Genomic DNA, 21,474 nt, shown 5'->3' with positions numbered 1-21,474 from the left:
GAGGCAAAAACACTAGACGTGATTGTCCTTTAAACAGAAGACGATTCATCAGTTCTGCTGAAGACCTCTTCTGTTTAAAGCACACACACACACACACACACACACACACACAGACAGACAGACGACAGACAGACAGACGACAGACAGACAGACAGACAGACAGACAGACAGACAGACAGACACACAGACAGACAGACAGACAGACAGACAGACAGACAGACAGACAGACACTGTACCTTAACATGATGCCCCTCCATGTAGTGCGTTGCGTCTCTGAAGAGACGATACATGACGAAGCCCTGAGGGTCGATGCTGTCGATCAGAGGATACGCCGTCTGAGAGCAAATAATGATATATAATTTATATTGATTAATCAACTCACCTGTAATCAATAACTGAAGGTCTTCAGATCACATTTAGTAATTTATTTAAACATCTGGGTACTGACACGAGAACTTAATACCACAGCTGTAACAATGACCTTAAAAACAGGCTCAATTCTCAACTATTTTTAATTTTCATTGGATCTTCCTCACTTTCCCACTGTAGGTGCAGGTGCTGTATCCCAGTAGATTAGATATCAGATATAGCAGATATAATAGATATAATAGATGTTGGTGCATTTATTTAGTACTTTTTCATGCAAGAAGACCGACTGTTCTCTGATTGCAGCTTCTTCAATGTGAGAATCTGTTTCTGGATGAAGATGAAAACACAGGAGACCTTTTGTGCCAATCTTTGGTAGAGAGGGCAGAATAATAATCTATAATCTGTAATGTCTCATTAAATTAAATGTTTGGTTTGGTGTCTCGTAAAAAGAGTAAAGTAAATATCTGTAGGACTGTCAGTTACTGGAGATATACACATATTATTCCTTTACATTTTTCTATTTAATCATCTATTTCTGAATCTGAACTATTTGTACAAACATTGTTTTCCTCACTTTCATTCTTTAATGTTGTTGTAATCTGTTTTGGCCAATAAAACCTATTGAACTGATAAAAACAGCCCCAATAATAAATAAAAAGTAACTTAAAACTAATAGTCTGTTTGTTTGTTTGTGTGTTTTTGGCCTTCAGACGACTGCAGAGAGCCGACTGACGACTCTGTTAGCATCTCAAAGGACGGAGCAGAACCAGGAGCAGAGAACTATTTACTGTGAACACATAACGACAGAAACACAACACGTCGTTTAGCTTTTTGACCAGATTGAATGAGATTTAACACGTTAATCAGTGAGCTTTAAAAAGGTGCTGGTAGGTGATTTCAGTCTTTGTGCTAAGCTAACTGGCTGAAGCTTCATACTGAATGAACAACATTTAATAAGCTTGTTAATGTTAAATAATATTAAATGCTTTTGATCAGTGCTAACGATTGACAATCAGTCAGTTTCTTGATTAATCTATTAGTTTTTTGGTTTATAAAAATTACAGAAAATATCCTTAAATGTGAAATTTAAAACAGTTCAGTTTACTGTCAAAGACGACTAAACAAACCAGAAAATATTCACACATGAGAAGCTGAAATCACAGAATTTGCCATTTCTTTCTTTAACAAATGACAAAATGATTGATTATCAAACTAGATAACTAACTAATCAATAATCGACTGATTGCTGCAGCTCTACTTTTGATAAATTGATTAACAGTCGAGTGTAAGTGTCTGACTGAGCTCAGTTTTACCTTCAGTGACTCTGCAAACGTTTCTAAATTCAACTGGAATCTAAAATGGACCCTGGTTGGAACCGAGTGCTCATCAGGTTATTAATTAAAATCTTCTTCCTCCGGGCGGTAAACACCAGATCTGATCCGATCGAACAGCAGTCGCCTCACATCAGCATGACAGAGGAACCTCGGAGGGTTTATTTACTGATAAACAAATAGAGTGTGTGTGTGTGTGTGTGTGTGTGTGTGTGTGTTTTTTTGTGTGTGTGTGTGTGTGTGTGTGTGTGTGTGTGTGTGTGTGTCCTCACCATGCCGGTCTCCGCCGTGAAGATGACGATCTCGTAGAGCGGAGCGAGCTGCTGGAACAGGTAGTCGATGCCCGGACGCTTCTTAAACCTCCAACCCGTCGACAACTGGAAACACAGACGGTAAAATCTAAACCAGACAATAATAATAACAACAACAACAACAACAACAACAACAACTACTAAGCTGTGTTCAGCCTGCAGAATATTGATTATTATTATTATTAGTTTTATAGTAGATTATAGTAGTTTTATAGTAGATTAGATATCAGATATAGTAGATAGAGTAGAATATCTTTAGCAGCATGTTGTTGTATTGAGTTATTAAACTGCTGGTTGATGTTTTAAAGTGTTTCCAGGAGTTACAGGACAGCACTCGCTCACAAACGCCCATATAAGCTGCAGTTTGGGGGCAATTTAACGACATTCATTTGATTAACACACTATATTATTTTATAGAAAATGTATCTTCTAGAAAGTTAAATTGTTCCCTGCATGTAAAGTTAACATCACTGTTTATGTATCAACCACAGCAACAAGGTATTTGATTATTAATATGCTTGAGGAAAAGTTCAAATCGACCACAGAGCAACATTTTGTGCTTCTTCTTTAAATAAAGGCATCAATTTAAGCAGCAGTAGGATTTAAAAAGAATAATTATGGCCCAAACGATACCCGACCCTGATGATGAGTGATATTACACCACAGGATTTCTAACTAACTGTAGCTGTGGAAACTCACTGTGACTTAAAGTGTGAAACTGTGACTGAAAGTGTGAAAAGAAAATTAACATTTTGGTGAAATAAAACCTTTAAAAACCTTCAGGGGACAACAACAGGACACACTGGTGACTAAAGACTGAACATTTTTATCCGAGAGTTTATTTCTGTGCTGTAGACTTCAACCCTTTAAGATCACATCCTCAGTTATATTGTTCCCATATTTAACAATTTATGCTAAAATATGTCACAAAAACTCAGTTTCTTTGTATTTTCATATCAGAATCAAATCATTGATAATTGATGTGTGTTTGTAACTGATACAAACACACAACTTTATCAGTGATTTGGGTGAAACTGGATCATATTTCATGGAGAGAACATCGTCTGGTTCTCCCTCTGACGTCCCTCCACTACAGCGGGATACGTTTGACCCAGCAGTGAATGTTACAGGTGACTCATCTTCAGGATTTAGATTCAGAAGAACGAATTTAAAAGGTGAATAAAACCGATGAAACTGTCGACACGGACGCAGCAGAACAGCCTCTGTGTAGGTCTGACCCCGTTTGCTGCTCCGTTAGTTAAACACATACACACAGAGTCAACAACCTGAGGGCAGTGTGTGTGTGTGTGTGTATGTGTGTGTATATATATATAGAGTGCACAGACTGATGTTTAACACAGTGAAGTGTTTTCTTTCGTTTATGCTCAGATAATAATAATCTGCAGCTGTGATTACGGATATAAAATGTGTTAGTGACAGTTGAAGCAGTTACTGTGTGTGTGTGTGTGTGTGTGTGTGTGTGTGTGTGTGTGTCAGGAAGGAAGTGTGAAGTTGTGGTGGTTGTGGGGGGGGGAGTGGGTGGAGCGGGTGAAGTGACTTCTGTGTGTGTATATTTGACTGTTTTAACAAGCGGCAGGTATCGAGTTACGGCCGCTGCACACCTGTCAGGTAGGTGTGTCGGAGGTGTGTCCCACCACCTGTCCACACACACACACACACACACACACTCACACTCACACTCACACTCACACTCACACTCACACACTCACACTTCATATCCTCCACCTGTCCCATAAAAACCATTAACCCCCAAACTTAACCTCCACTCCTCCAACTGTTACTGTTTTTAGACGTTTTAATCAGCAGGTCTGTTTGTTTTGGAGAGTAACGTAAATTTATTTACTCCTTGTGTTTTACGTCTTCTCCATTTGATTCATGAAGAGTCTCAACTACCAACTTGCCTCTCTGGTAATTGAGGAAATGGGTCGGGAGCAGGGTTATTATAGTTCACTAAAACTAAAATAAAAACTGAAACTAGCTGTGCAAAAACTACAGTAGCTGAAACTATACTGTGGACAAACTAAAATAAAAAATACACAAGAAATATCTTTAGTTTTAGTCAAATTTGTCAACACAAAGTGTTTATTGGGACTGTGAGTCAAATGTTTGTATTGTAACAACTATTAAATACATTAAAAATCCTAAAACGGGGTCTGTCACTACGCTGACGTACCGACCACTCCGGGTGCAGCAGGACGTCGGTGAGCTCCAGCACCAGAGTGTACGGCGGCTGGTAGTACGGCTCCTTCAGAGGGTCGGGCAGCAGCTTCGGGCTCGTCGGCTCGATGATCATCTGTATCATCAACAGGGGACACACAGAGACAACAGGTCACCAAAGGTCTTTAACAATTACTGGTCAACGTCAACCTGATCAGACTTTAGAGACTAAACGTTAACAATGATCAATGATCGGCCTACTGTGCATATTTTTAAGTTTTCTTACACGCCTTAAAATCAAGAAGGTGTTGCATGAGGCCATGGCAACCTACAGTGCGCTACACAAACACTGAATGGCAGAAAGTTTGATCATTTTAAATAACTAATACAAGTAATCAATACATTTGTAGAGTGCTTCTGGATTGGTTCACATATTCCAGCTGTGCATCACGTCTCTTTTATACGTCACCGGTGCTGAAAACATTAAAAAGACTTCCACAAAAAGGATAAACCTGCGTCTCCTCCTCTGTCCTCCAGATCTCAGACCTTCAGACGGAGGGAGGATGAACTGATTTCCGGGCAGGAGGACGGAGGAGAGTAAAGCCCCTTCGCCTTTATAAATCAACACATTAACCCGTGAACACACAAACAACACCTTGCAGAGTCTGATGAGGAAGTCCGATAAAAAAAATCAGGAAGTTCTGGCTCCGGAAGGGAAAGTCCAGCCTACATACCTGAATATTTGATCAAAGACCCACTAGATGTTGTTTGTTTACAGGAGTGACAATCCGCTCATGTTACAACTCTAAAAAACCCCGAACAGGAAGATGGGATATGCCCTCATTAGCATATACCAACTGAATATAGATACATGAATGTTTTTATACACCACAACATCACTGTGAAATGCTGGAGGAAAAACCCAAAGCTCAACTATAATCCTTCATTCGGCTCCTTACTGCAGAAATCTCACATCATCGGTGTAGTTTCTCCTTTACAGACGTGTGTGTGGTGAGGAGTTTATTTAAGTGTCCGGTTCCATCGGAAGAGTGTGGTTTTCACAGTTAATGCTTTATTCATTACGTTACCGTTACTTCTGGTAAATCGAACGAGGAAAAAGTGCTGAACTTTGGGTTTTTGTGAATCAGTTTCTTTTAGTGTAACGACAGTAAAAGTGAAAGTAAGAAGCAGAAACAGAGCGAACGATCACAGCTCATATATTCAGTGATAATGTTTAAACCCACCTGTTTTGTTGTAATGTGGCTTTGAATGTGATCCTGTTTATTATTTATATTAGTTTTTAGCTTCATGTGAACCACGGCTCAAAAGTTTAGGGTGACAAAGAAATCTATTTTTTTTATAAACTAAGATTAGGGATGAGCGAGTAAACCAATATGTGTATTAGGGGCTGTAAATCGGAAAAAGATGCAATACGTGTCACGATACGGAGGTTACGTTCAGTATATTGTGACATGTTGCAATAATGTAAGCAACACGATGTTTGTTGAGTGTTTTTGAGAATCGACATCATGAAAACAAAAAAAGAGCTCAAAGGCCTGAAATTGATACGGTAAAAAGGTAAAAATATCAAATTGCGATGATGATTTACAATTTGTGGTTATGATTTCTGAATCACAATTTCCATTTTTACTGAAATAACTTAAACTCTTGATGAAGTGACATTTGTTGTGGTTTTCTTACATCTGATTTGTAGGTCAGGGAATCTTTTCTGAATAATTCATGAAAAAATTATTATTATCAAAGTATTTCTGATTCTGATTCTGAACTGCAGTGATTCATTAAAATGCCTAATAAGATTATTTATTGTTGTTGAATACTGAAATAACTCAAAGTTTTGGTCCTGACTGACACTTCGTTGACACACGTTTTTGATTCATTTGACCTCCGCCCCGTATCTAAACATCACGTTTATGCTCCTAACTTGTCATGGATGAATGTGTGCGCTACGTAACTGGCTGAGTTTTAAACTAAATATTACAGGAAATTCAAATTTAATTTAAATTACACTTCAGAGATCTCATAATTTAAATAGTATTTTCTGTTCTCTTGTATACTAGACTGTTAAATGACTGTAGCTGTTTGTAAATGGAATATCATCACAGACATACAGAAGCCTATTTTAAGCAACCATCCTGTGTTCCAGTGTCACACTGTCTTAGTTTATAGTATTTAAAGGCTAATTGATCATCAGAAAACAGCTAAATACTGTTGCTGATTAAATAAGTGATAAGATTACTTCATTGTATTCATGGTTGATTTATAGTCATAAAAGGACCAGGAAAAAAAAAACCTACTTCGGAAACATAAGTTTTTTTTTTGCATGGAACAGCAGTACTCAGAAAATAGGTCTCATATGAAACAGTTTCTACTACTGCCTTCACAGAACAGCACAAAAGCAGAAGTCAAGTACATCAGTTTCTAGCTTGAGAAACAGCCTCAACGGTCCTCAAATGACAGCTTCTTTAAATGGTTCCCAGAAAACACTCGTCTCAAAGTGAGCACTGAAAATCATTTCTTCTAACTTTATCAGTGTTTTCACTATATTTTCTATTCATTCTGCAACTTATATGATGATTCAAAGTGTGGTTCAATTTTTCACCTTTAACAAACAGTTCAGAATAAAACGACTGTAACTCGCTTTATTCTGAAGTCTGAATCTCTCAGTATTGTTGACTAGCAGATCTGACCTCCGCAATACAGCAACAGCGCAGACACATAACGGCGGCCAATGATGCATCTACACTTTTATAGCTATGGTCTCATAAGCCAGTTAGCAACAGCAAACGGGCTAAAAACAAACCTGGCTAAGCTCAGCTAAATTGTTACAAGTTAAAACCAAGCAGATCAAACAAACCAGCTGGTAACTGGAACCGGATGCGTTCGAAATATCTAAAGAACATAAAGGTTCAAGTCCACTCACCTGTCTGTAGTCCTTGAAATATTTGTAGGTTCTTTTCAACTGTTGGACGACTGGAGGATCTAAAAGAAAGAAAAAACTGTTAAAGACTTAATTCATCTAATTCACTTCAGTACATTTTACAGTGTTGTTGTTGATGAGAACAACAATAAAAAGGACCAGACAAAGAAATATTAGATCCCAGTCTAATAGAAGCAGAGGTGTGAGCACAGCTGTAGTCTTAATGGGTCATAAAAACTACAACTCCCTCAGGAGACAGTGTCACTAACAGCTGATAACATCTGAGCTGGTCCCCTCCATCCACGCCAACCACCCCCCATACGAGGACCCTCTCGCCCCTTTATACTGCGTCACCTGACGCCAGAGGGAAACCTACAGCTTTATATTTTGGCACGGAGGTCAGTCACAGCGTTTGGGGAGCAATAAATTGATAAGACTTTATGTTCTAAGTCTGTTTTTTTTAACATTTCTAAAAAACTAAAAGGTTATGAACTTCTTTTTAAAATAGAAAAAATGTGAAATTATCAGTTATCGTTATTGGACATGAGAAGCAGATAATCGATTATCGTATCGGCTGAAAACAACATCCATATCGTGCATCCCTATCAATTAACAGAGCACTGCGTTCACGTCAATGCTGTGCTACATTCCTGCTAATTAACAAGTCTTTGAACACAACACTTAATTCACAGTTCAAGGTTCCCACTCTGTTTAACAAATCAATTTCCAGGACCTTTCCAGGTTTTTCTTTACAATAACGGTCATAAAAGCTGCTGTTTTGGGCAAATTGACAACATTTACTATAGTTTTCCTCCAACGGTTTTATTTATAATTTCACAACAGCTCATCAGTAACAGTTCAAATCAAATAGAATCTATTTTATTAAGTTTTCCAGGACAACTTAGATTATTTCCAGAATATTTTGCTCACTTTAAATCAATTTCCAGGTGTTTCCATGACTGGAAAACTAAATTTCCAGGTTTTCCAGGGTTGCTTTGTGATGAGGAAAATGTCCAGTCGATTATCAGTCGTTTAGATTACTGTAATTCCTTTTTACTGGGAAACACAAGAAAACTACAGCTACAGTCTGAACTAAAACTAGGAGAATGGATCACATCATCCTCTGCTGAAGACGTTTCCTGCATCTTTCACAACTGACTGTAAAGTTATTTTACTAATAAAATAACAGAAAATAACTGATGGTTATAACGGTAATAAATACAGCAATGTCCTATAATTGCTTTTTAATGTTTTATTAAATGTAAAAACAATGAAATTATCTATAAATACAGACTTTGATACGCAGCAATAATACAAATCATCAGGCTTAAATTGATTTATTGTTGCTCAGTTTTGTTTTCATATGTTGTTTCAGTTTTGGGCTCCATCCTTGTATAAAAGATGCTCTATAAATAAAGTAAATAAACTAATATCAGACAATCAATCTAAAGAACAGGACACAATCAGACAATATCTACAATAACTGCGCCAAACATTCGAGATGCTCGCAGAGTGATCTGATTGGTCGGGATGCCGACAGGAGGAGTCACCTGGTTTGATCTCCAAACTCATCAATGAAGCAGCGACCTGCTGATGACGCTTCTGATATCACCTCCAGCTGTCAACACGCTAATGACTAATAATCATACAGACTGTATTTCCCATGGGGCCGAGGGGCTCATTACAGCAAATAGGAGCACAATAACAAGATAGACACACATGCGCGTGCCTCTCTCTCTCTAAACACACACGCTGAAGCTAGCACGCTCTGGTCCCGGGGGACTCAATACCCCAGAGTTCATAGCAGCGTGCTGAAGCAGGAAGCAGCAGCCATCTGCCAGAGTCCTGCTGTGACGACGCTTTCACATGTGTGGATGTGTATATATGTAAGTGTGTGTGGGCAGATGGGGGGTAAATAAAGATCAGGGGTGGGGCAAAGGTTAGGGAAGACGGATGTACACGGATAAATGTTACAGGTTGATATGTGAGTGTGGAAAATAAACAGATTCAACTGAGTGAAAGATGTGAAGATACAACTCTCGATACATTAAAGAGACACGAAGCAACGAACAAATCTTGTGCAATTCCACATGATATGAAAATAACAATTCAATGTGGTGCAGAGAGTTTGTTTCTTTGGTTCTTTTAAAGCGGCTTCAGAAACTGTTTATAGAGGAGGAATAAATTAAAATATTAAAGTATTGTCACATTTCTGAATAATTTAGGAACTCTACTAATAATTATATATAAATAAATCAGATTTTACTGTTGCAAAGATGTTAAAAATAGCATCTTAAACTTTTAATGCCTCTACACTGGGGATATCACAATACCACTACAATAAAACAATAAATCCCATGTACTTTAACATACACTCCTTTATTAAAAGTACAAAAAACATCAACAGCGGCCCTTTTTCTAATAGACTCTAATAGTCTTTTTATTTCCACTACTTAACTCAAACTGTTTTAATCTTAATTTTAATCTGCCGTGTGGGGGATGAGATTGGTTAATCGATTGCGGATACTCATACTGGGAGCGAGAGAAAGCACAAAACACAACGTTATGTGTAACGTGGGAAGCGCAAGAGTAATTTTGGTTCGTTATGAAACCGTGGTGGGACAAATTAGACCGTGGTGGGCCTCCACAGTCGATAATTAATGACAAAAGCTGCTTGTAATTGAATCCCTGTTAGCTACAGTACTGCCGAATAACGAGCACTGCATGTTATCCGAAGTTTGGTATCAATATCGCCAGTGAATCTTACCATTCCTATTATATGAGACCGGGGCTAGGCTAGTTAACTACTGACGTAGAGTTAGAGACGTTTCTTGATTTAAAATCAGGAAATACGACATCGAGCAGGACATTTTCGATACCCTGTGCCATGAAGACGTTGTAGTGAAGTTGTGAGGTTTGCTAACAATCACAAACACATTTTCTACACTTCATCAACCAAAACAAACCCACCAGGACTGAACAGGCTGTATATCAGGGTCCCTTATAAACAGAAGGTGGAGATGAAGTGGGGTGATAACACACACACACACACACACACACTGTGCATGTCACACACACACACAGTGTGGGAGTGTAAGCGTGGCTGTTGGGTAACTTGTCCCCTGGGAACGAACCAAACACACCCTATAATAGGAACGCTGAGCGTGTGTGTGGTATGCGGTATATACCGATGATGTCAGCCTCGTCAGTATGTGTGGATGCCTTCTGTGATGTTTGTGGGGCAGATTAAGGGAGGCTTTTATTATGTTAATTGATGGGGAATGGGGGGGGGGGGGTGGAGGAGAGGTGGTGGTGTTGGTGGGGGATGGAGGAGTGGAAGCGATGTCTCAGGGTGGATGAACAGAGGATGACAGGGAAAGGATGGAGAGGAGGAGGAATATTTGTCAACCTGTCAGCTTCCACTACTGAGTGGAGGAAGTCTGCCATGATTAAACTTTCAGCAGCCAAACAGGTTGTCAGGGCGGATCAGAGGCTCTTATTGTGGTAGGATAATCTGGGTTGATTTCCAGACTCAACTAGACTCAACTTTGTAGAAACATTTTGACCTGCACGTACCGATACTTGCTCATATTTATTGCTCCCTTGTACTCAGCTGGAATCATTTGTTCCAGTTCCAGCTTCTCAAATATGAGATTATTGTTTGCGTCTAATCTACGTATATTGTTTACGTCTTTTGTAATATTTAATTTAAACATCACCTTGGGCTCCATTTTATATGATTTTTGTCCCCATATCTTAAGGCCTACAATATTTCATTAAGATGGATTTTTATGGTTAAAATTAAATAATTCACATTCTTCTTACTAACTTAACTCTAACCTTAAAACTGGCACTTTCAAAAAAAACAATATCTGTATCTAAATAGCTATCCGTCTATCACCGTCTACAAACTTAATGTAGATTTCTAACGATATACCGCGAAACAGTTCAACAGTTACAAATAAGTAAGACTCAAATCGGTGAGATATCACCAGTGCAAAGACATCAGGTTCACTTTTACAAAGTAAAGGAAATATCCATTGTTTTGCACATTTTATACCGAGAATAGTTTGAGAAAGAAAAATGTAAGATTTTGGTCAGAGGAATCTTAAACACCCAGCATCATGGGTTGTATCGAGAGAAAAGCCTTCAGTGTTGTTCTTTGCTCTTCTTTCGATGAAGAAATACTCTCGCAGCAGCTACGCTAACCTCTTCAGCAACAACATCCACTTCTCACACACAACCATCGTTAAACAACGTCCGTAGCTGCCAGTAGCACCTCAAAGGAAGCTGATTGGACCAAGTCACTGTGGTTGGACACAAGCGAGGTTAGGAGTACCACACCTTATTGCCCAATGTCAGCTGGGAAACACTCATGTTATCTTTACAAGGATTAGCAGGTATCGCTGCGAATGCCAAAACTGTTTAACCTCTGTCCACTTTAAACATGTGGATTATAAAATGAATAAAAAAATAAATTAAAAAAACAAGGCTGTTTTTCTGACAATGTTTTTAAAAGTTTGGAGATGGTTGGGTATCAGGATAGAAGTTACACTTTTACAGGTTTAAGAGTTATGTAGAAGTTTTGATGTGTCTTAAACTACCTCCATTTACGACCTTGAACAAAGGAAAGTAGAAAACTGTTGAGTGTTTCCTGGCACTTGTTTTTATTACACTTTACTTCCATCAAACTGATCTCATATTTCACCAAACTGCTCTAATAACTCCTCCTTCACACTTCCTAGTACACCAGCTCCAGCTGTTGTTTGGCTGTAACATAATTGAGATTCCTGTTTGTCTGGTGTTTCATGCAGATGATATTCGGGGAGTGTGAAGGACGGGAGGCCACCTTCGCCCTCTTTCTTCTCCTCTCTTGTTTCTCTCCTTTCATCTTCTCTCCCTCTCTAACGGTCTTCCTTTCATAGTCAATGTCGGCTCTTTGTCCGAGAGGCCCTCGGCTCAGTCGAGCTATCAGATCAGGGATGTTTTCCTTGAAAACCGGCCTGGGTGGGCCGAAGTGGGCCAAACAACTTTTCCTCCCGCCCTGAAACTGATCTGCCAGGGTGATGCTGAGGCCAGTCGAGCTACACGCATCCTGGCAGAAGGTTATCGTAAACATTTGGCAGCGCAAAGGCAGATTTAACTACGATACGGGGCGTGACTATCAGACTCTGGAGCTGGAGTTTATCCAGTCAACTTTACAGTGACGCAAAGCTGCAAGTCTATAGTGTTTATAGTGTTGCTGCAAAGAGTGTAAGGACACCTATTTATATTAATATGAGTCAGCAGGGTTTTTGGCTCAGGTAAACTGAGAAAATATCCCAGATAAAAATATAAATAACCGGTTTCCCAGGGTTCCCACTCTTTTTAACCCATTTGAGCCCTAAAACCTATATTTACTCTGCTGTAACATTTGTTCTGGTTGGTCTAAAGACTTTAAGTTTGGTACCGACATACTTTGGGAAAATATCTAACAGTACAACTTTTTAGATAATATGAAAAATCCCAGTTTTATTGAGTCAGGTGTTTTTAAAAATGAGCAAAAACCCAAAAATGGTGTTTATCAAATGATTTTTAGTTCCCCTCTTGGTTTATGCAAGTATATCTTCATCGTGTGTGTGTAAGCGAGTTAAAAGTTAATTAAAATAAGCAAGACCTGAGGTTTAATAGAAGCAAACAGACACACTTACTCAATTAGTCTCAATGGGCATTAAAACCCATCGAGACTAAAGGAGAACGGCCCCTCAAGGGAATGTTTTCACCTCCTATAGCTACTGATAATTATAAAGACCCCTCCATCTTTAATGCTTATTTAAAGGCATTTTCAACAATTTTAGGACAAAAAAACAGTAGTAGTCGAATATGCCCAAAGACTAAATATAGTAAAACAGTTTGACTTATTACATTTTTATAGTTGAGATCCGAACGGGGCGTCCTCAACTGTGATGAAACTGGTGATTTATGCCCTTAGTTGACGCCTCACAACCTCCCAAAAGACTGTAAGGCAGTGTCACAATTCCCCTCGCCTTCTCTCACGGAGTTAATCATTTCTACGACGTGTTTGATGATGTTGTAAAATGCTCCAGTGGAGTCTGACAGATCCTTAAAATCGCTAAATGAAGAAGAAGCAGATGATGAAGGTGACAGAATAAAAGGGAAAGAAATGTATTTGAGTCTGTGTTTTCTGTCACATGTGTTGGTGGTTTGGGAAAATATTTCCTTTTAAAGCAGTAATAAGCTGGAAAGGAGGGATGAAAAACGACAGAGCGGATATAAAACAGGGAGGAGGAGGAGAAGAAAACATGTTGACAAAAGCCAGTTAAGAAATAAGAATGAAGGGAAGGGGTTGAAGAAAATAATGAGAGAAAAGATGAAAAGAGAAGAAAGCCATGGAAGGATAAACAGAAAGAGACGTTAGGAACGCAACAGAGAGGGGAGGTGAAGGGAGGATGGAGGAGAAGGAGAGAAGAAAGAAAACAAGGAAGGAGAGATGAAAGAAAACAGAAGCACTGATTTCATCCTCTCCTCTTCTCCTTCCCATCATCCTTTTATCTTCCTTTTCTCCATCCATCTCATTCTCCACAAGAGTGGAGAATGCAGGATAAAAAGGGATGGGGGAAAGACAACAAGGAGGAGAAAGAGATGGATGGAGAAAAGGAAGATAAAAGGATGATGGGAAGGAGAAGAGGAGAATTTAAAGAGAGAGAAGCAATAACGGGAGAAAAAGAAATAAAAAAAGGAAATAACAGAGGGATGAAATCAGTGGAAAGAAGGATGAAGAAAGAGGTAGAGGCGGAGGTGTGGAGAGATGGATGGAGGGGCCTCTGTCCCAAACAAAAGCTGTGGGCAGGCTCAGCATATGCTTCACAAAAACACCCTCCCCCCCTCCTCCTCCTCCTCCTCCTCCTCCTCCGTCAATCGTTTGTTTTCTCTCCGGGTGACAAACAGCAGCGTGGTCCAGCCTCTGTAGGCCTCTCTAGGTCTCTGCAGACCCCTGCAGACCCCTGCAGACCTCTGTAGGTCTCTGAGGTGGTTTTATTGTCGGCTCCTGCCATCCAAGTGCTAAGTCACCTAACGTTAGCTGCACATTATTGGATTTCGAGATAAAAATACAAAGAAATTGATTCTTTGTAAAATATTTTGCCATGCATCGTTATACATGGGTACAATATGACTAGGCATTTAATCTTGAAGGGTTAAAATTACCTGTTTCATTTCATCTGGACTTTTAAGGTAACTCATTCGACTCACACAGACAAGAGTTTAAAGCCAGTGTGTTTTATTTGTGTCTTACGTTGAACCTTTTTGGCATTACTAATTTGGGAAAATGTCCAAAATACTTAAAAGATTGTGTTTATGAGGCCTGGTTTCCAAAGTCTGCTGGTGTATCTCACAGCAGGGCCAATAACCCAGAACCTGGACCCAGCTAATCAGAACAAAGTCTGGTCCAACATACTGCCAGCATCCACAGATCCTGATCACCAACAGATACACCAGCAATGTATACGACGCCCAGGATGCTGGCCCTATTCGCACTATTTTTGTTTTATTTATTAACAGTTTTGACACATATTTTTCTTTGTATTTTGGACTTGTAGTTGTTAAAAAATGAGCAAAAAAAGCTCAAATATAAGTTTATGTGTATTTAATTAACAATGTCATCACCACGAGAGTCGGACGTCATCGCAGAGGAGAGAGGCTACATAACTGTTAGCCCTCGAGGATAAAGGGTCATTATGTTAATGAGCGAGAGAGAGAGAGAGAGAGAGAGAGAGAGAGAGAGAGAGAGAGAGAGAGAGAGAGAGAGAGGGGGGGGGTGGGGGGGAGGTGACACATGTCGCGGTTGCCACGGTAACCGACGCTCCTGTGCATCACGCACACGAAATGCCGCCACTTGGCACGTAAACAGAGTCTGTAGCCAAACACGTCCCATAAGACCCATCCATCCCTTCAATCATTCATTCATTCATCCCTCCATCCCTCTGCTCACCGTCTGCTGCTCCCCGAGGATGAGGAAGAGGAGGGGGAAGAGGAAGAGGAGGAGGGGGGGGGATAAAGGAGAGGATGTGGAGAAAGAGGAAGAGAGAGGAGTAAGGGATGAAGGATGGAGGAGAAGAGGTAGCAAGAAAATGTGTGAAGATGAAAAGGAGGAGAGGGTTGAGGGAAGGTGGAAGAGGAAGAGGAAGAGGAGGATGAAGGAGCATCTTTGGTCCCTGAGGGATCATGAACTTTTACCCTGGTCCCTAAGCTCATCAGAGAATATTCGGACCCCGGTCCCTGAGGAGGTCCCTGAGGTCCCTGAGGAGGTCCCAAAGGTCATGATTGGCCCTCATTACTCTGAAGAGGGCTGATGGGAAATTATGTGCAGAGCGGCGTTTAGATGTGATAATAATTCAGTATCATTTATCACCTCTCAGTAAAATCAATAAATGATTATGTAATGATCAAATGGTGATGTAATGATCATGTGAATCATTCACTTGACCTCTGCCCAGTATCTAAAACATCACACTTTAGCTCCTAACTAATCATGGATGTACGCGTGCGTTCATGAACGTGACTACGTTGATACTGAAACTAATTCTTACAGGAAATGCTTTTAATTTAAGATATTTCATTTTTTAAAACATAGTTCTGAGATTTCTACACATACTTCGAGAGGCAGCTCACGTACAACAGTTTGAGTATTTGAACTTTTATGTGAGACACAAGAGGGAGGCGCTGGTCAGGTGTGCCGTACCGTAGGAATTTTGCATTTCATTTTCAATCAAACAAATTGACTAAATAACTGTTTCAGCTCTGGAAAAGACCAACGCCCCAAAATGTGTAGGTGCGTCTCTTAATGCTGTCTAACTTCCTGTCTGTGGTCAAGATGTTTAAAAACTCTGCTGGTGAAGACGCTGAAATTAAGGTTTTTGGTTTCCCAAAGTCAGAAAAAGGGTGAGATGAGAAGAGATGATAAGAGATATGAGGCTGTTATCTATAGCTGAGGAGGTTATATTTATAGAAAAGTAAATATACATTGTTTTGCACAGTTTGTACTTTAGAAATAAAAAAGGAAGGAAAAATTGTGAGAAAATCATATCGCGAGTGAAATGAATGAATGAATGAATGAGGATATTCATTCCTAAAAAAGTGGCACAAATAGTTGTGTAACTAACGAAAAAGAGTAAAATGTCTGTGTGTAAATGTCAGAATATTGTGTTCAAAGGGAAGGAGGTTTTTAAGGCCTGAGTAGGGAGTGACAGCTGTGAGCTTTACATCAGGTCGATCTGCCGGGACTGAACTCCACTCTTAAACAAATTCTGATCGCCTGCTGATACCAATAATCCCTTCGTCAATACCTCAGCATCCCAGTGGCCCAGTGCACCCGCATCCCTCCTTCTGTCCGTGAATCAATCCATCAATCCATCCTTCTGTCCATCAATCCATCACCACCACCACCACTGATTCTACCCATCCTCTCCTGTCTGTCCGCCCTCACCAGACTTCATTCACTTTTCCACCAATTTTAGCTTTGGTCCTAAAAAGCATCAGTAAAAACCAACAAGCTCGTCGGGCTGTAAAACTACACATCAGCTTTACACGCCGTGGACCTCGGGGGAGGCAGAGATGGAGACAGATGGACAGACAGATAGAGACAGACAGGAGAATGAAAAGACAGACAGGAGAGACTAATCAAGTTACAGACTCAGAGGGAGGTTTGTAGTCAGAGGAGGACAAAGTGGACCTCGGGGAGTGTTTTATGATGGACGGAAGGATGGATTCAGGCGGAGGCAGGAGACAGACTTCTGGGAGGGAGACTTATTGATGAAGTGATGATCGGTATCAGCAGGCGATCAGAACTCGTTTAGAGGGCGAGTCGAAGCGTAGCAGATCAATCTGAAACCCTGTACGCTGCAATATCTGAACTCATAATCACAAGAACCTGTGTTGGTGTTAGAGATCGTCACTCATCAATCTAAACAAACAAACAATGATGAGAGAAAGGCAAGTCAAAGATTTCATATTGCGTGTTCTAAAAAGAGAAAATTAGACTGTGAAAAGAGCTTTAAATCCTGACAGCTGTTAACTAATGTTACTTTCCAACGCGCAGTGATGGATGAACTTATTTGGAAACTGATATTTTGGGCAATTGTGTTGTTTTCTGGGACTTTTCCAAGAGTTTCAAAGTGTTTTTCAGAGCATTTTCATAATTAATGTGACATCTGACCTCTGCCCCGTGTGTAAAGCTCAGTCTGCTGTCGAGTCTTTTTTCACTGGATAAATAACCCAAATGTAAATGTGTGTGTGTTTTGTGGTCAGACAGGCAGTTTGGGGGGATGAATGATGGGACCGGGGCATATGGGTGGCTGGTAGCAGTTGGCAGTGCCACCGAGGCTTTGTGGAGTGATCCATCATTCATCCAAACCACTGACAACGACATACATCGCTGCCAGGGTGTCAATAAAAACACACATGTTCGGGAGGAGATGGAGGAGGACTCATCTGGACGGAGGCAGGGTGAATACAACAACAACAAACAATCTTTCAGTCGCAATCTGCTGCTGGTTGTTGGACCGAGCTGATATGAAGTCTTTAATTAACCATTAATTTCTTTATCTATTAATTTGCAGCTTATTTTCTCCATTAATCAATTTGTTGTTTAGTCTATAAAATATCGGACAAAAGTGGGAAAAATTGGCGGTTTCAAGTTCCTCATTTTGTCATTTAGAAGATTCTTTTTAAGACTGACAAACAAACATGTTGGTACAAAAACAGGTTGTGAGGTCTTTTGTTACTCTTAAATACTTACGTATTTTAGCAGAATAAACTTTACAGGCCAAGACAGCCTGCAACAACATGTTACAGACTTAAAACCATGACTCAGATAACAGAAACAAAACGCAATGAAACTGTAAAATCAGACGTAAACTTGCCAATAAGAACCATAAGAGCCCACCCAAGAAGCAGTTTGTGGAGCCTTAAAGACAAAGTAAGAGCTGTTCAAAGAGCTGATTTAGGCCAAAAATATCCCTCCCATTCATTTTAAATGGAGTTAGTGTGGTGGGTGCATATACGTCCTGAAGCCCTCTGCAGGACCCTGCCGCTAATGGCCCGATTTGGTCTAAATATGATGTAAAACCTTTAAGTAACACAACAACAATCGACACCAACAACCTGTCGTTTTATGTTGTGAAAACAGAAACAGAGTGAAGAAATGAATGAATAACTCACCTCTGTCGAACTCATCTGGAATCTGTCGGAGAGGCAGAAAAGTGAGAAACATTATTAATATCTGTATCAATCAATCATCAGTAAATCTGTCACCTCAGGACCAATCAATGCGTGAGATGTGACGACTCAGGGTTTATGTTTGAGGTGACGACAAACAGCAGCAAAGTCAATCATTTTAATTTATAACAATTCTAGTTTGATTAACTTTATTATGTTCATGAATAATATACAAAATCACTCAGAGGAGATTCCTTAACTCCTCAAACTGGGGGTCTGTGAACTAATGAGTGTGGGAACCCATGTATTAACACACCACAGGAACTTTCCCTTTGGAGGAACTTCAGACCAGGGTCTACATAAAGTTCGGGGACATTATTTCACCCCACTAAAAAGTCCCTGCTTGGGGAGGAAGTATTTTCACAAAAGTACAGGAACTCTGGTGTCAACAGTGTTATAGTGGGACAGACCCAACACAGTCTCATGTTTATTTCTTATTATTGTAAGATTGTTATTGTATAATCGTGCGTCAGCGGACTAGTTTCTTTTATCTTTGCGGGTCTTTAGACGACGAAGGAACCTTCTGGTCTAAAGAAGTTCTGTATTTTGGGTGAAAATGCAGCTTTAGACTTTCCTGATATCTTATATAACAAAATATTAGCCTCTTTCACTACAATGAGCATTTCTTTTTATGCTTCATTATTTATTATTAATTATTAAGTTGTTGCAGCCATTTTGGGTTTGATACCATTTGTTACACTGATTTGGTGCAGCAGTAATTTGCTTTGGTATTTTGGTGCATAACACTAAACAGACAAAGGAAAACAAGTACTGCAAGTACAGAAGCATTGATAATTATATATGATATATGTGTCTTTAAAACAAAAAAATATTATAAAGACAATAATATACCACTTGAAAATGGAATAAAAAGGGTAAAGAAATTTCCTCATTAAGGCACTGAGACCAGTTTGAGATACTTTGTGTCGCTAAAATTAATATAAATTAAGTTAGAAGTAAAACCAGCAGTGTAAAGATTTATTTTTTATTATTTATATGTATATAAATTTATGGATTGTGTTTCCATGACTGGAAAACTAGTCTCTAAACTTCCAGGTTTTACAGGATGCGTGGGAATCCTGCCCTGAGGAACACCACAGAAAAAATCCAGGTTTTGATTTTGGTATAAAAAAAAACTTTTTGGAGATTATTTAGATTATATAGAAAAAATTTTCAGGTGTTCTAGAATAAAAGTCAGATTATGGAATAATTCAAAAGAAATATAAACACTGAGGGAAGAGGAGGAAGGAGGATGATGAAGGACTGTGGGGCAGCGCTCTGGTGTACGACTCCACCTGGTGGCCATGAAGCAGACGGGCTGCTGTATTTATCTCAGACTCAACATGATGAAGATTCATCGTTTCTACAACTAACTGAAGATCTGCTCGTCAGAATATAGAAAGTCAACGGACTCCATGTTCAGTCCTGTAGTAGAGAGTTTGTTTTATAGTATGGGTTTTTAATATTGCTTTAATAGTATCTCTGATTGTATTCTGTCTTCACACTCAATAAACACTATTTTTAAAGAGTTATATACAATTAAAGTTATTATTATTATTATATTTTATTATCATTGTTTTGTTATTTGTTATTTAAAGACATGTTAAACCCGTATTTCCACATATTAACATTGTGTACAGACATCGGTCTGAGCTGGCTGTTAGAGCTTCTATTGTTCTTCCTTTTTAAAGTTAGACAAACATTAAAGTACAAAGAATCACCAGCAAAGACCGTTTTCATCACATCTGGTTGAATTACACTGCTATCTTTTTTATCTTTACGCTTTTAGGGGTTATTCCTAATAAAGACTGTCCAATAATAATGATAATAATGCAGCTGAATGACATCACTTCTGACATACTTTAAACAGCTCTCCCTTAAATATAAACTCAATGTGTTTTTAAAATTGTATTAATTAATAGAAATTCCTTCTAAAATCAACATGTTGCTGCCTAAGAGAATGAGACTGTAATGTGCACTGAATGTTTGGATATCAGCATTATCTATCTGCTCTCTGATGAAGCCGTGAGAGCGCAGTACGAACCTCCTCTCATGAAAACCTGACAGAGCGGTGAAAATCAGTCATTAGAGGGGAGCCGGGCGCGAACATTAGGGGGTGAATTGACGTCGGGGGTCGGTGGGAGCCGAGGTGTGAAACAGGCCGTTAAAGCTCATCGACACCTTTATACGACTGTGGAGCTGCAGCCTGGGAGAGCGGGAGGGGAACAGGTTCCCACACAACAACAAACGCAGCCTGAATGACATAAAAAAGTCCCAATCTGGACTCGTTTTCAAGTGTTTTCTTACCGTTAGACGAGTGTGAGTCTTTTAGAAAAAATTAAATGTGAGTGATTTGGTTAAAAAGATAAGATAAAGTATTGTTGGAGAAACTAATAAATGCATTAGGAGAGATGTTTTGTATGTGTTTGATTTCAGGCGGTCTCAGCTCAACTTTTCATTGTCTGTGGGATCAAATAACATAATCTCTGTAAACTTCCTTGGGAGGGGTGACAGGGAGTCTTTTTCCGAGCATTGTGAGGCCTAAACTTTGAAAACCTGAGTAATTTTTGGGTCCTGAGTCGAGCACACGTGGACAGGAGGAGCTGGGGATCGAACCTTCAACCCTGTGATCAGTGGACGACTTCTACTAGTTCCACAGTTCAACTAATATCTTAAAGTCTATGACCCAGGTCTCAGAGCCGGTTGCACCACGAGGCCAGCAGCAGCTCGGCACACTTTATCACACCACGCTGACACCAGTGTGCACGAAGGAGAACAAAGGTCCAGTTCTGACAAACACTGAAGGACAGAAAGAAAAGCTCATACTGGACGGGGGGGTGAGATAAGTGTGCCGCCTCAACGAACCTCAACTGAAGCCAGAAAAACCAGAGGAAACTAAACTCTACACGACTTTCTCACACATAAAAGGACAATTATTCACGGCAGCGTCAGTAATCAATACTCCAATTATTAAAGCATTAATCTATCTAATTAGCTAGTGTTTCTGTAGTGGAGACTAAACGTTAACAATGATCCATATCAGCAGTTTGAATCCAACTAAAAGCTCCCTGCA

At 39.6% G+C, this 21,474-nt stretch overlaps 1 protein-coding gene across 1 annotated transcript in view; it reads right to left on the bottom strand.

Moving 5' to 3' along the window:
- The window catches only part of timm50 (translocase of inner mitochondrial membrane 50 homolog (S. cerevisiae)), a 35,764-nt gene that overhangs the window by 5,299 nt on the left and 8,991 nt on the right, over positions 1-21,474 (bottom strand). Inside the window, exons 4-8 of the mRNA XM_051399679.1 lie at positions 18,345-18,366; positions 7,131-7,189; positions 4,206-4,325; positions 1,973-2,077; positions 237-335 (exon numbers count right to left, since the gene is read on the bottom strand). Of these exons, the coding sequence (XP_051255639.1) occupies positions 237-335; positions 1,973-2,077; positions 4,206-4,325; positions 7,131-7,189; positions 18,345-18,366 (405 nt within the window). The remainder of the gene's footprint in view (positions 1-236; positions 336-1,972; positions 2,078-4,205; positions 4,326-7,130; positions 7,190-18,344; positions 18,367-21,474) is intronic.

Source organism: Dicentrarchus labrax, unplaced genomic scaffold (assembly GCF_905237075.1).
Source record: "Dicentrarchus labrax unplaced genomic scaffold, dlabrax2021, whole genome shotgun sequence".
NCBI classification, from domain to species: Eukaryota; Metazoa; Chordata; class Actinopteri; family Moronidae; genus Dicentrarchus; species Dicentrarchus labrax.
This window is presented reverse-complemented; position numbering and strand designations above follow the sequence as displayed.